The sequence below is a fragment of the Balaenoptera borealis genome (genome assembly GCF_965194805.1).
Source record: "Balaenoptera borealis genome assembly, chromosome: 14".
Classification (NCBI taxonomy): Eukaryota; Metazoa; Chordata; class Mammalia; order Artiodactyla; family Balaenopteridae; genus Balaenoptera; species Balaenoptera borealis.
Window position 1 is genome coordinate 81,714,450 of NC_138875.1, and position 14,118 is coordinate 81,728,567.

Consider the following 14,118-nt stretch of genomic DNA (forward strand, 5'->3'; position numbering starts at 1 on the left):
CCGATGCTTTTCTGTGAGTTAATCAGTAAGACAGGCATTTATCACTACCCTCATCTAGAGGTTTGTTGCAGACTTGGCTTTTCACCATGTTGTCCCTATACAGATCCTTGAAAGAAATCTCTTCTTCTTCCACCAGGAATGGCTAGGCATCACCTGAACAGCTTTTTCAAAATCTCATGGTCATTAGGAATCACATGAGGGATTGTGTTTCCCTCTTTGTGCTGGCCGCTAGGATGCTGAGGGCCAAATCTGTGCACTAGCTCATGTGTCATGGGTTTCGATACTTGTCTTACCTGATATTGTTTTCTTATTTTTTCATGTCTCCTGCCCTTCTCACTTTTAAAATTTTCTGCTCCTAATCCTTTTTGGAATAAGGGCAAAAAGAAGTCAAATAAATCTCTTAACAACCTCTTAGTTTCTACTTTTGTAGAAATAAGATAACTTAGATGCAGAGGTGAAGACTGTGAATTCTTTGAGGATGTGTTCGCCTTTGTAATTCCAGTGCTTGAACAGAACCTGACACATCATAACTGCCTAGAACAGGATCTGACACAAAATAGGTGTCCAGCTCAGGGCCTGGTACATAATATTCAGGTCCCTTTTATTTACTGTGGCATGGACTTCAGCCTGTCACTTATTATAAAATTAATAAGGATTTCGTTAACCCTTGCAGTCAAAGAAAATAAAGAGTTGGGCTGTTCCACGCGTGTAGGCTTAGATATTTGATCATACTGTAACAGTTTACTAGGGCTGCTGTAACAAAGTACTACAAACTGGGTAGCTTAAACAACAGAAATTTATTGTCTCACAGTTCCAGAGGCTAGAAGTCCAAGATCAAGGTATCAGAAGGGTTGGTTCCTTCTCGCGTCTGAGAGAGAAAATCTGTTCCATGCCTCTCTCCTAGCTTCTGCTGACTTGCTGGCAATCTTTGGCATTCCTTGGCCTGCAGAAGCATCGCCCTGATCTCTGCCTTCATCTTCACATGGTTTTCTCTCTGCCTATGTGTCTGTGCCCAAATTTCCCCTTTTTATATGGACACCAGTCATATTGGCGTAGGGACCCACTCTCCTCCAGTATGACCTCATCTTAACTGCAGTGACCCTATTTCCAAATAAGGTCACATTCTGAGGTACTGGGGGTTGAGACTTCACCCTATGAATTTGGCTGGGGTGTGGTACACAATTCAATCCATAACATGTGCATTTCAGGATCTAGTTGGTTACAGTTTCTGCAGGGAAAGACAAAGGCTTTTGTTCAGTTACACAGTGAAATCAGAACCCAAAGCCCACCACACCGCCTGGGTCTGCTCCAGGTGCCTGGAACCCCTCCCATTGTTGTGCGCAATTATCACACATGAGACTTCTCAGTGCCGGTCCCACCCTCTGCCTCTGAAGACCGTGGTCTGTTCTGGGACCTGAGAGGCCTTGCTGACAGCCTTCTACTCCTTGAGAGAATCTGGACAACAGGTAAAGGCGAGCCCCTAACACCGGCCAGTCAATGACAAGCCACCCAAGTTAGCCAAGGACCTGGTGGCCTATAGAATCTCCAAGTCAAGGACAGGGGTTTCCAGGACAAGCTGGTGAGACTCCCCAGTGGAAACATCCTGACCTCCTACAAACCAGCAGACTCTGTAGTCGGACCCCACGGGGGAATCCACTACCTGGGTTCAGACCCCAGATCTGCTTCTTGCCAGCTTTTCTGACCTCACCTTTCTGGGCCTGTTTCCTCATCTGCAAATGGAAATGATAACAGTGCCCACAAGGTCGAGCTGTTGTGAGGATAAGTAAGTGAACTCACACACCCAGAAGTGAGGGGCTCGCGGGAGGGCAGAACACAGAACTGCTGAGCTACAGGGCTAAGTTCTACCACGGATGTGAAACCACAACATTGCCTCGTTCACTGAAAAAGCCTCTTATCCAGATGACTTGCTGCATCTCAAGAGCACCCTGGATGCGCTTGAGAAGTCTCATTGAGGTCCGATGGCAGAGAGGGACCTCTCCAATTGCTGGGACTCTGAACTTGAGGATGTTAGTTGGAGTTATTAGAGATGAGCTTCTTAATGAAAGTGGTAACATCTATTGCTTCCTAGAGTAGCACCCAATCTGGGACACAGCAGGCTTTACTTCCTTCTCCCCTCCCCTCCCCTCCCTCCCTCCCTCCCTCCCTCCCTTCCTTCCTTCCTTCCTTTTTCAGAGCAGATCCTTTCTGTTAAACAAAAGTCTTAGAAGACCAATATCTAAATCAGAAAAATATAATCTTTCAGGAGCACAAACTGTACTATGTGATGTCACATAACATTTTATTCAATGAAAGCGAAACTTTTCTGGATGAAAAGTTGTACTTGCCTAGGGCCTTTGCACATGCTGTTCCCTTCCCCCAGATATCTGCATGGTTTACTCCATCACCTCCTTTACGTCTTTCCTCAAATGTCACCTTCTCAGCCAGGCCCTCGCTGACCATCAGTTTAAAATGGCACCGATCCACACCCCACCCCTGTCTCTCACTCTCCCACGTCCCTGCTTTATGCTCGTGCCTGGAACTTAGCGTGTCACCTACAGTTCACTCTGTTTCGTGTCTGTCTCCGCCCCCTGGAATAGGAGCTTCAGGAGGACAGGAATGTTGTGAGCTGTTTTGTTTGCTGCTGTACCTCAGCACCTAGAGTAGCTCCTGACACACAGCGGGTATTCATTACCTTTTTGTTGAATGGTTAATAATGATGCAGCTATTCAGGCAAACACACACATTTGAAATTGGGCGTGAATTAACGCAATGAAGAGTCTGACTCCATTTTTGACGTGCGACCTTTGACAGCGTTTGAGCTGCCCGCCCCCCTCTTCCCCCCACCTTTCCCTCTGCCCCACATCTGGGCAAGCTGATAAGAAACCCAAGGTGCTCCTTGTTTTGGTGCTGGCGGGAAGCTGAGACCACACTCAAACAAGGGACCCTTCACCCCAGCCCCACTCCCAGAAAACCCTAAGCCGGCCCTCCCTTCCCCCCCGACCCTGCTCCCTCAGCTGATTGCAGACCTGCTTCGGAGCCCAGAAAGCCTCATAATGTGAGTCATGTCATTTCACACCCTTGTGGTGCGTGTGTGACGTCAGTCTTTACCTATGAACCACATTTTGAGCGAAGAGTCTCTGTGAAGTAACATAACCACGAAAAAAACAGTTGCTGTCAGCCCCAGCTCCCAGATTAGCTCTGCGTTTGCTTTGTTTGTGCCACATCAAGGAAATCCTCCTCTGTGAAATTAAGGGGTTGCGCACGGTTACGGTTTTCGTTCTATCAGGTTATCTGGCAACCTCAGGATGCTCTTTGATGAGTGGATTTCAGAAGCTTGAAAGCAAGACCGCAGCACATTTTTGTTTCAAATACGAATTCCACTTCAGATCCACGGCTTGCATCCCTAAACTTAAAAATAAAAGCCCAAATGGACAGTTCAGGGCCAGTTCTGTATAATCTGGTTTCACTGTGTTCCACCAGGATACACATTCATTTGGTTTTGCACAATTTTATACATGAGGAACCTGAGAGACTATTTTGCTGTAGCGAGAATATGGGCTGGGAAGATGATGCCTGATCCTTACCTGCCAATGACCGGCTGGGATGCACGTGTATCGTGTAGCGTAGAGATTCAGAAAACTTTACGTGAGCTGAGAAGCAAGGTCTAAATTTAGAAAAAGATTGCTGGTGACCTTCCGGTGGCATATGTATAAGAAACTCAAATACCGCATTTCACTGAACCTGAGACACACCATGAAAAACAAAACAAAATAAAAACACTGCCAATTAAATTAGTTCTCTGGGGTGTGAATTATTATGCTCATTTCCGTGTACATAGCAGAGTGCCTAGCACATAGTAGGCACTCAATAAATGTTTGTGGAGTGATGGAACTGAAACCAGGAGAGGTTAGATAATTCAAGGTCTTTGGTAAGAGGTGGGTCCATAATCCAAGCTTAGGTCTCTGTGACTTTGGAATTCTAAAGGCAGGAGGTCTCCTGCTACTGGGCATGAGAGTGCCCTTCAGTGGATTATCAGTCCCAAGACAGTAAGACATTGCATTGATCGCCAACTCATCTTCCTCTCTCTTTCTCTTTCTCCAGCATCTTGATTCAGTGGGTGAAGATGGGCCGTGGATACTTTACTATTCTGAGGGAGGAGAGTGCATTGAAAAAGAGGCAACAACAACTTCAGAAACTCAAAGAGGAAGAAAGAAATATATTCCAACCAGCCAAAAAGATGTCAGATATCCAGTATGGGGATATTCTTTTGACGTAAGTAGACACCATCACCGTGGCACCAGTGGTCTTGGGAAGGACCAACGAGAAGGAACCCTGTCTGGTTGGGTTGAGGGGTGGCAGCTGTCTCACATGGGGAACCCCTCCTTAGGCTGGTGTCTAATGACTTCTTTCAGTCTGGCTCAACCTACCTCGCCAGCCTCACCTTCTGGTATTCAGTGAGGTATCTTCTACTACATATGTCTGTCCTCACATCCATTGCCAAGAGCTACCCAAGAAATCTTGCTGGTCCCCAGATGTGCCTCTTTCCCTCTCGTTCCAAGGCTTGTCCCTACCTCTAGGCATTTGCCCGTGCTGTTTTCTGGGCCTTAAGTGCTCTTCCCTACATCCTCTTCCAACTAAAGTTCTAATTATCATTAAAAGCCCAGCTTAAATGCTGCCCTCTCCTGATCCTTCCCAGATTTCAGCCCAACCACCTCCAGAACCCATTTGGACTCTTGAGTTCCCTTAACATGTTTGCACACTACTTTGTTTTATTCCACATCGATATCCCTATTCTTAGACCTTCTCCTGAAACCCCAGGTCGTAGCTCGGTATCCACCCAAAGCAAGTGGACCAAAAAAAGGTTTGTTGGTTTGTTGAATCAGTAGCCTCCCTCTTTTGGTAAAGGTCTTTCCTCTGGTTGAGAGAGGACCATCAACAGACTGGTCCATTATGAAATGCCCATTCACGTAACAGTAACAATCATGCTAATAATCACAACCACAACAGTAATTTATAATGAGTGTCTACTGCGTGCTTTGTGCACGTCTTTTTGTCAAAATTTCAAAACGTTCCTATGAGATAGATACTATGATCAGCCCCATTTTAGAGATTAAGAATGAGGCTTAGTCATAATTCCCCCTATGACTAAGGTCATAGTTGGAAAGCACCCCCGTGTCCCAAACTGAGTGACACCAACATTCATGGACTGCTACATTCTGCAGAAACAAACTCCCGGAATACTTAGCTTGTGCAGACCAAATGAGGCACAAATCAGTGATGGAAAGGAGGTGCTGAAGCAGGAAGAGGGCAAATATATATGGTAGAAATGGCCTGCCGTTGCCCTATTAGAGCAGTGGTCTCAGCCCTGGCTCCACAATTAGAATCACCTGGTGCCCAGGGTGCTTCCCAGACCCATTACATCAGACCCTCTGGGGGTGTTACCCGGACATAGTACTTTTTAAAGCTCCCCTAGATAATTCCCATGTGAAGCCAAGGTTGAGAGTTACTGTGCTAGGGCTGCCTTTAGGAACCCAAATTGACATGTTGCCGGCTAAAGAGGAAATGGAATCCACAGCAGGTGATGCACCATTTCCCAAATTCTTCACAACGTTAACATAAAGAAATATGCATGTGTACATCTTAAAATCAATGGTCCTACCAATGGAACCATACAATATGGGACCTCTTTGTGCCTGGCTTCTTTCACTTACCATAGTTTGTTTGAGGTTCATCCCAAACAGGAAGCAGATTGGTGGTTGCCAGGGGTTGAGGAAGTGGGGGGATGGAGAATGACGGCTTAATGGGTGTGGGGTCTCCTTTGGGGCTGATGAAAATATTTTGGAACTAGATTTAGGCCATGGTTGTACAGCCATCAATTCAAATGCCATTGAATTGCACCCTTTAAAACAGTTAATTTTATGTTATGTAAATTTCAACTTAATGGAAAAAAAAAAAAGAGGGTGTTCTGGTCTGTGAGGCCCTGGCGGGGAGGTGGTAAGGGGGCTGGACACTAGTGGTTGGAGATCTTCTTAAAGCTCACGGTTCCCAGTGACTGTTGGGAACCCTGAGTGTGAGACCATGAGGGGCTGGTATATTTCTAGTCACCTTTCCCCTGAAAGTCTGGCCCTTGGGAATCCCAGCTTATTGTAAGAAGGGTCTTCTCTTTGATTCCTCATTTGTGCAGACCATGGACTATGCTTTTTCCTTGCCCTGTGAAGCTGTTAGAAGGAAAGTTAACCTTTTCTAAATTGGCAAATGTCCTTAGGACCAAAGCAGCTCTCAGGCTGCCTTACCTCTCTGGTTTCCAGTCTCTCTTTAGTTTTGGCCGAGAGATTCCCACTTCGTTGTTGGCTCTTTGCCACTCTTTTTATTTTATTTATTTTTTAAATTTATTTTTTTTTTTGCTGCATTGGTTCTTCGTTGCTGCGCGCGGGCTTTCTCTAGTTGTGGCGAGCGGGGTCTACTCTTCGTTGTGGTGCGTGGACTTCTCACTGCGGTGGCTTCTCTTGTTGCGGAGCACGGGCTCTAGGCGCATGGGCTCAGTAGTTGTGGCACGTGGGCTCAGTAGTTGTGGCTCACGGGCTCTAGAGCACAGGCTCAGTAGTTGTGGCACAAGGGCTTAGCTGCTCTGTGGCATGTGGCATCTTCCCGGACCAGGGCTCGAACCCGTGTCCCCTGCATTGGCAGGCGAATTCTTAACCACTGTGCCACCAGGGAAGTCCCTTTGCCCCTCTTTTTAAAAAAATATTTTGTCCAGCAGTTTTGGTTATTTTTACCCAAAGGGTTGGTCTAAATAAGCTAGCTTACCATTTGTGCATTCATTTATTAACTCATTCATTCATTCTGAGAGGACAGAAAATATCTATGATTTGCAATCCCCACCACATGCCTTCCAAGGAGTGAGCATCCCAAGGAGAAGCTTTCTTTGGTGAGCAAGTGTATTCAAGTGAATACGCAGGTAGACAGGAAGAGCAGAAAGGCTTCCCTGACAGATAGAATGGAGACATTCAGGAGACGGGCCAAGAGTGTGAGCGGAAGGGACCCTTCGGAGGAGAGAAGAGAGGAAAGGCAGCCATCACTGGGAGAGAACAGAGATGTCTAATGAGGGTTTTTACAAGGTTTTGCCTTGGCTTCCAAGTAAGTGTAGGGGTGAGAATGGGAGACTACCAACCGTTTGTGTTTTGAAGACCTACTGTGTGCAGGCCTTCTGATGGCACGGAGATATGAAAAGGATTGAGGGACAGTCCCTACCACATGTGGTGCCACAACACAGTACCATGGGGGTGCACCTGAAGTGTGCCTGTAAAGGAAAAACACTCCTCCCATGTGTTTCTCCTTTACTCTCACACTGTGATCACACTCATACTTCTGACACCAGATGTGTGGGTTTTTCCCCCACACCAAGCAAATGTCTGTGACACCAGCGGGGCATCCTACCATCCTATTCAGTTCTGACACTTTCTACCTGGACTTAGCATCAGATCCCACAGGTTAAGGGTTCAGTCCCACAAGACTGCCCCCACGTCAGATGCCAATCACGAGTCCCAGGTTGTCACCTGTACTTCTGACCAACCAGCTATAAATCAGGGTTCCCATGACCTCCTTCCTTGGGTTTGATAATTTTCTAGAATGGCTCACAGAACTCAGGGAAACACTGACTTACATTTTCCTTTTTATTACATAATAAAGGGTACAGATGAACACCCAGATCAAGAAGTACATAGGGTAAGATCTGGAAGGGACCCAGGCACAGGAGCTTCTGTTTCTGTGGAGTTGGGGAGTGCCATCCTCCCATTATTTGGATGTGATCACCAACTTGGAAGCTCTCCAAACCCCATACTGCAGGGATTTTTATGGAGGCTTCATCATATAGGCATGCTCTATCATTAACTCAGTCTCCAGCCCCTCTCCCCTTCCCAGAAGACTGGGGGTGGGGCTGAGAGGTCCAAGCTTCTAATCATGGCTTGGTCTTTCTGGCGACCAGGCCCCATCCTAAAGCTATCCAGGAGCCCACCAAGAGTTGCCCCATTCCCAAAAAAGACCCAGGAAATTCCAAGGGATTTGGGAGCTCTGTGTCAGGATGCAGGGTCTAAGACCAAATATTAAGACAAGAGATGCTCCTGGTACTCTTCATCACTTAGGAAATTCCAAGGGTTTTAGGAGCTCTGTGCAAGAAAGTGAGGCCAGAGACCAATATATATATTTTTTTCTATTATTTCACAATGTCCGCCCACTCCACTTTAGGGGGTGAAAAGGAAATCTGGAAAGAATCCCCAGAAGTGTGACTTCTGAGCAGGATCTTTAGTGCTGAATGGGAGTTCATTGGGTGACAAAAAAAGAGGTATGGTTAGACCCATCTGTTTCAGCCCGCCAGAAATCCTGCAGCCCGCATGTCTGGTTAGAAAGGCCACGGCTGGAGAAGGAGGGTGTGGTGGTGTTGTGTATTGCCAAAATCAGAAATATGATTTTCAGAATGAAAAAAAGAAAAAAAGCAGGCAAGTCATGACCTGAGCCACCTCCATCCAGCCACTCAGTGGACCCCCACTGACGTGTCCTCACGGGACCTTGAAGAGGCGCAGGATACAGAGAAAGCCACTCAGTGAGCTGAGGGGTTCTTACCCTTTCCGTGAAGGTCCCACGAGCTCAGCGCAAGTTTTGCCCTTAGTGTCATCTAAGAGCCCGATGACCCTCTCTGAGTCTGGTACCTCTGGTGGCACTAGTCACCTGGCAGCCTTTCTCTAGAATAAAGAGAAGGAAGGAACTAGTGGCTCTTTTTCGCAGGAACTTTTTGTTCAGATTATTGGGCAAACAAACAGGCGCTGGGGAAGGTGGCATCTGTAAAGATCCTCCTGTGACTGTTTAAATAGTTTGGCTGTAACGTTGCCCTTGTTTACATGGGGTTTTTAATCCATGGTCACAGAACACAATTCTTCCCTCTCCGATCCATGTTTCAGTGTGCAAGACATGGTATATTTAAAGTTTAATAAGTTTAAATATGCATGAGATCTTTCCTCTTGTAGACATTGGTCTGGTTATGACTTATCCAGTGGATTCTATGAGCTGTGCAAGGCTGGTCATTAAAATAAAACTGGAGGCTATTATTGCAACATAGCCATCAAATGCAGGTGGGGCGGCAGGGGTTATAAAATAGCACTGGGAGATTATCCCTACCAGTAGGGAGTAGTGGTTAAGAGCACAGGGCTGGGGTTCGCGTCCAGACTTCCCCCACACAACTGTTTCACTTTGGGCAGGTCGCTGTGCTGCTCTGAGTCTCCTCTCTCTACACACTTATGAATGGTACCAAACTCCCAAATTTGTTATAAGGATTAAAAGAAACAACGCTTAGCACAGAGCCTGGCATATGAGACATACTTAGTAACTGCTAGCTATTATTATGCAGTGAAATGAATTTGATCTCTCTGGCCCTCAATTACTTAAAACCCTCAGATCTATGGCTAAAAATCTTAATTTCCAGGCAGGCTAGAAGGCCTCTCACATGTAAGAGCTATGTTCTATAAATATAATTCCAATCATAGAATTATCAAAAATACAAGTGTTCATTTAGAACTGCTTTTTTTTTTTTTTATAAATTTATTTATTTATTTTTGGCTGCATTGGGTCTTCGTTGCTGCACGCGCTTTCTCCAGTTGTGGTGAGCGGGAGCTACTCCCCGTTGCTTGGGCTTCTCATTGCGGTGGCTTCTCCTGTTGCGGGCACAGCTCTAGGCTCGCGGGCTCTAGAGCGCAGGCTCAGCAGCTGTGGCGCACCGGCCCAGTTGCTCCGTGGCATGTGGGATCCTCCCCGACCAGGGCTCGAACCCGTGTCCTCTGCTTTGGCAGGCAGATTCTCAACCACTGCGCCACCAGTGAAGCCCCTAGAACTGCTTTTTTAACACAGTATTTTTATTTTAACACAGTATAAGGGTAAAATAACACTAATAAAATAAGTAAATTAAAAAAAAAACAAAAAAAATAACAAAAAAAACACAGTATTTGATCCTGTGCATTCTAAAAGCAAAAGGGATTTCCGCCCCCCCCCCCCCGGATCTAAGACCATAGGATAAGTTCTTTTAGACCAAAGTTTACCCCCCCTCTGGATCTAAGACCATAGGATAAGTTCTTTTAGACCAAAGTTTTAAGTCTGACAAACTATGTAGGGAAAAAAGAAAATCAAGCATGTCCCCAAAGATTCCGGCCTGCAAGCAGTCTTTCCCACTGTGTTCAATGACCTCATTTCTCAGCTGCAAGTTCAGCGAAAAAGGCAAAAAAAACAACGAATAGAATTTGTCTTATGTTTGCAGTTGAGAGGAGACATAAAACAAGAGATTAAGGAGTGTAAAAGCTGGGTTAATTTCCCCGTATTCTAAACCACTGGGTTGAGCCAGTAAGCCTGGGTATGCCAACATATTGGCTTGTGGTTTCCTCAGCTCTGGGATTGAATAAAGAGCCTGTGGAAATGGAAAGCAGGGGACCTAGATTCTGGTCCTATTTTTTAGGTAGCTCTGTGACCCCAAGATTGTCCTCAAATTCCCAGGAGGAAGGTGACTTCCTAATGGGTGCCTCCACGTCCTCTGGCTCCCTCTGTCTCCTTGCCCCACGCTAAGCCAGAGCCGAGCTTTCCAAACGTAAACCACTCCCAGTTTAAAATCCTCAATGGCCACCATTCTTTATCGGATAAAGACAAAAGTCTGAGCAGGGGCTACAAGGCTCTGGATGGGCTAGCCCTTGGCTTCCCCTCCAGCCACACTGTCCCCCTCTCCCTCCTCCCCAGGGCCTCTCCCTCCGCCCTCTGCCTACTGAATTCCCATTCAACCTGCAGATCTCAGCTCAATATTTACTTCTGTGCCAGTTACTGTTGCTGTGAGCAACCACTCCAAAACCTATTAACTCAAGACAGCAAACATCTATCTCACTCACAAATCTGCCATTTGAGTAGGGTTAAGTGGGGAAGGATTCAGCACTAGCTGGGGCAGCTCAAAGTATCTGTTTCCAAGAGGGCTCATCCGCACGGATGGCACCTTGGGGCTGGCTGTCAGCTCTGAGCTCATCCAGGACTGAGACCCAGCAGTCTTGGTCCCCCTCCCTATGAGCCTCTTCACAGGCTGCCAGCTTCCTCCCAGCATGGCGGTGCCTGGGTGCTAAGAGTGATCTTCCCAAGACATAAGAAGGAAAAGCTGCCAGTTCCTGGAGCCGGGACCCAGAAATTGGCATCCCACCATTTCTGACACATTGTATTGGCCCAGCCACTCAGAAAGCCAAGATTCCAGGGGAATGGGGGCTATAAAGCCACCTTCCCATTAGAAGAAACTTGAGGCACATGTTTCTAAATTGACACAGCTCCCTCCAGGAAGTATTCCCTGGCTCCATTTCAGCCATATTCTCCGTTTGGGTCTGTCAAAGCACCACACACTCTCCAGCTCAGCCTTACCACAGCTGTGTTTGTGTAAAGCCCGTCTCCCCCACGAGGCTCTTAAGCTCCGGAGGGGAGGGGCTGGATCTGTCTCCATCACCGCACCTACAGCCCCCAGCACAGAGATGTTCCATAGATATGGGTAGACGTGAATGAATCAGGGAGCCCGTCAATGATTCAATCAGTATTAAAGTACTCAGGCTGAGAAACTACAGGGCTTTAAAGGAGCACACTGGTAGCATAAATATGTAAGGCAAGCTGGGAGTGAGATGCCAGGGGTTTTTGAGTCTCAGGCAACCCAAGAGGCACACACCTCGTGCAAAGTGGGCAGCCATCTTGACCTTGGGCCTCACCCAACTCTTACTCAGAGTGGCAAGAACTTTCGAGTCTTCAAGAACCAAAGCTTTTCCATCTTTATGTGACATCTCCCAATTTTAAAATATAGACAGTCAATTCCATTACGCACACAATAGGCTTATTAAAACATGTCTATGGGCTAAATTTGGTCATGGGCAAAAAAATATATACCTTGTGACCCAGACATGCCAAAAATGAAAAAACAAACAAACCCCGTTTTCTCTGACTGACATGACTTACTCCATGATGGTGTTGAAAAGAAAAACTTAACTGTGGTATTAAATGTAACTTAATATTTTTCACTTTGAAACAGTCTTTTTTGGATAAATGTCCAGTGGTTTCAAAGCTGAACTGCCTGTTTGGGCTGTTTCTCTCCTCTCTAAGCATCCCTTACCCCCCACCCCTTCCCCCAGATGGTTTTGGCTTCAGAGGAAGCGTCTGTATTCTCTGTGGGGCAGGGGATGGGCTTCAGGAGAGATATGCCTGGTCGTGGCTGATCTTTTGGGGCGCACTTGTGCCGACTTCTGAAGCTCGAGATCCCCACGTCTCACGGCTGATTCATCCAGCCAGTGAGTCAGCAGTCTGTGGAGTTGGGAGAAGCCCCTTTAAGGAAAGGCCCGCAAATAAGAACTGCTGACTCCAGGCAGTTCCTGCCCTGTGTGCCTCCCGCCATTTCCACTTCCCACCATCCCTGTCGCTAGGACCCTGGGTGCCAGCCACCCTCCTCTCTCAAGCTGAAATTATTGTAATACTTCTCACTGGTCTCCTTGCCCTCCAATCCCACCATCGGCCATTCTCAAAACAGCAGCCAGAGGGATCCTTTGTCACATCATGTCCTCTTTCAGCTCAGAGTCCTTTACTTTCATTGAGGGAAAAGGCCAGAGTCCTTGAACTGGTCTGCAAGGCCCCCATTCTCTCTCCATCCTTCCCTCCCTCCTCTCTCTCTTGCTCACTCCACTCCAGCCACACGTGCTTCCTTGCCATCTCTAAAACACCATCCCACCTCAGGACATTTGCACCTGTTGCTCCCTCTCTCCAGAATGCTCTGCCCCCAGACATCTGAATGGCTCACTCCCTTCCACTGCAGATTTTTATCAAATGTCACCTTCTCGGTGATAACTTCCCCAATCACTCTATGTAAAATTGCAAGCCCCAGCTCTCCCAGCCCTTCTGAGCCCCCTTCTCTTTTTTCTGCCCATCGCACGTGTCACTGTCTAGTGGGGGTGGAGGTGGGAATGGGTCAGCAAACTCCAGCTCATGGGCCAAATCCAGCCCCCAGGCTGGTTTTGTAAATAGAGTTTTATTGGGACCCTGCCATTTGCTTATTGCTTACATTCTGTCAATGGCTTTCCTGCTCCTAAGTAGTCATGACATAGACCGAATGTCCCACAACATCATAAATATTTGTCTAGCCAGAAAAGAAAACATATCTGACCCCTAGTCTAGTATACCAGTATACCACACAGCTGCCCGATTTATCTTATTTGCTCCTTCGTGGGAATATGTGTTCCATGAGAGAAGGGGGTCTAATATGCTCTGCTTACTGGCTGCATCTAGAACCTTCATCTCTCCAGCGGGAGTTACTGCCTGGCCCATAGTAGGTACCCAGTGATATTTGCCAGATAACCCCTGGCGAGAGAAGAGGGCATTTAAAACTGCTTCTGCTCGTTCACTCTGCTGCTCTCGTTCTGCTTCACCTTCAGCACGTACGGGGACGAGAAGATGAAGAAGGTGGGGATGGGAGGCCTCCTGCGTCCATTCACCCCCGTGCACAGCTGCATCATTGCGCCCTCGCTGCCTGAGGCTCACATGTAAGTAGTCCCACCTCTGGCTCATCTGCTTATCATTCGAAGAAGCCAAGGTCAAATGACTCAGACAGCTGGGAGCTGTTCCTTTGTCCTCTTGAAAGGGGGGAGCCTGGGGCCAGCAGTGTTACGTGGTGTATAAAAATAACAGAAAGCAAACATGGGGGCTTAGAGCTAAGTGGCAATCCAGCTGGAACTGAGTCATTCCATTCCTTACCACACCAGACGCACTAATGTCAAATAGTTTGCAAAGCCTGATAAAATTTGTCTGCAGCATGCGCCTAGCAGATGTCTCACCCAGGGCTCCGGGGACATGTTTTCCCCAAGACTCAAGGAGCTATTTCCCAGAGAAGCCCCTGCCGCCTTCTGAGCCGACCCCAGGCACAAACTCATCATTGCGTGATGTAACAGGGGCTAACCAACCCTCCAAAGAATACTTGGGCTTTCCAAAACCTTGACATCTTGTTCCCCTCCTATCTGTTCCAGAGAATTCTAAGGCCAGCTTTTTCTTTTTCACTAGTTAGCACTTTCCAACTGGGAGATTTCA

The 14,118-nt window shown here is 47.1% G+C and overlaps 1 protein-coding gene across 4 annotated transcripts in view; it reads left to right on the forward strand.

Annotated features, from left to right (window-relative positions):
- CCDC60 (coiled-coil domain containing 60) overlaps positions 1–14,118 on the forward strand; it is a 166,140-nt gene that overhangs the window by 103,901 nt on the left and 48,121 nt on the right. For 3 of the 4 annotated variants that reach the window (XM_082355961.1, XM_082355960.1, XM_082355958.1), the window contains exons 3-4: positions 4,102–4,272; positions 13,470–13,577. In XM_082355961.1, coding sequence (XP_082212087.1) covers positions 4,102–4,272; positions 13,470–13,577 — 279 coding nt within the window. The remainder of the gene's footprint in view (positions 1–4,101; positions 4,273–13,469; positions 13,578–14,118) is intronic. The other variant, XM_082355959.1, reaches the window with a different exon arrangement.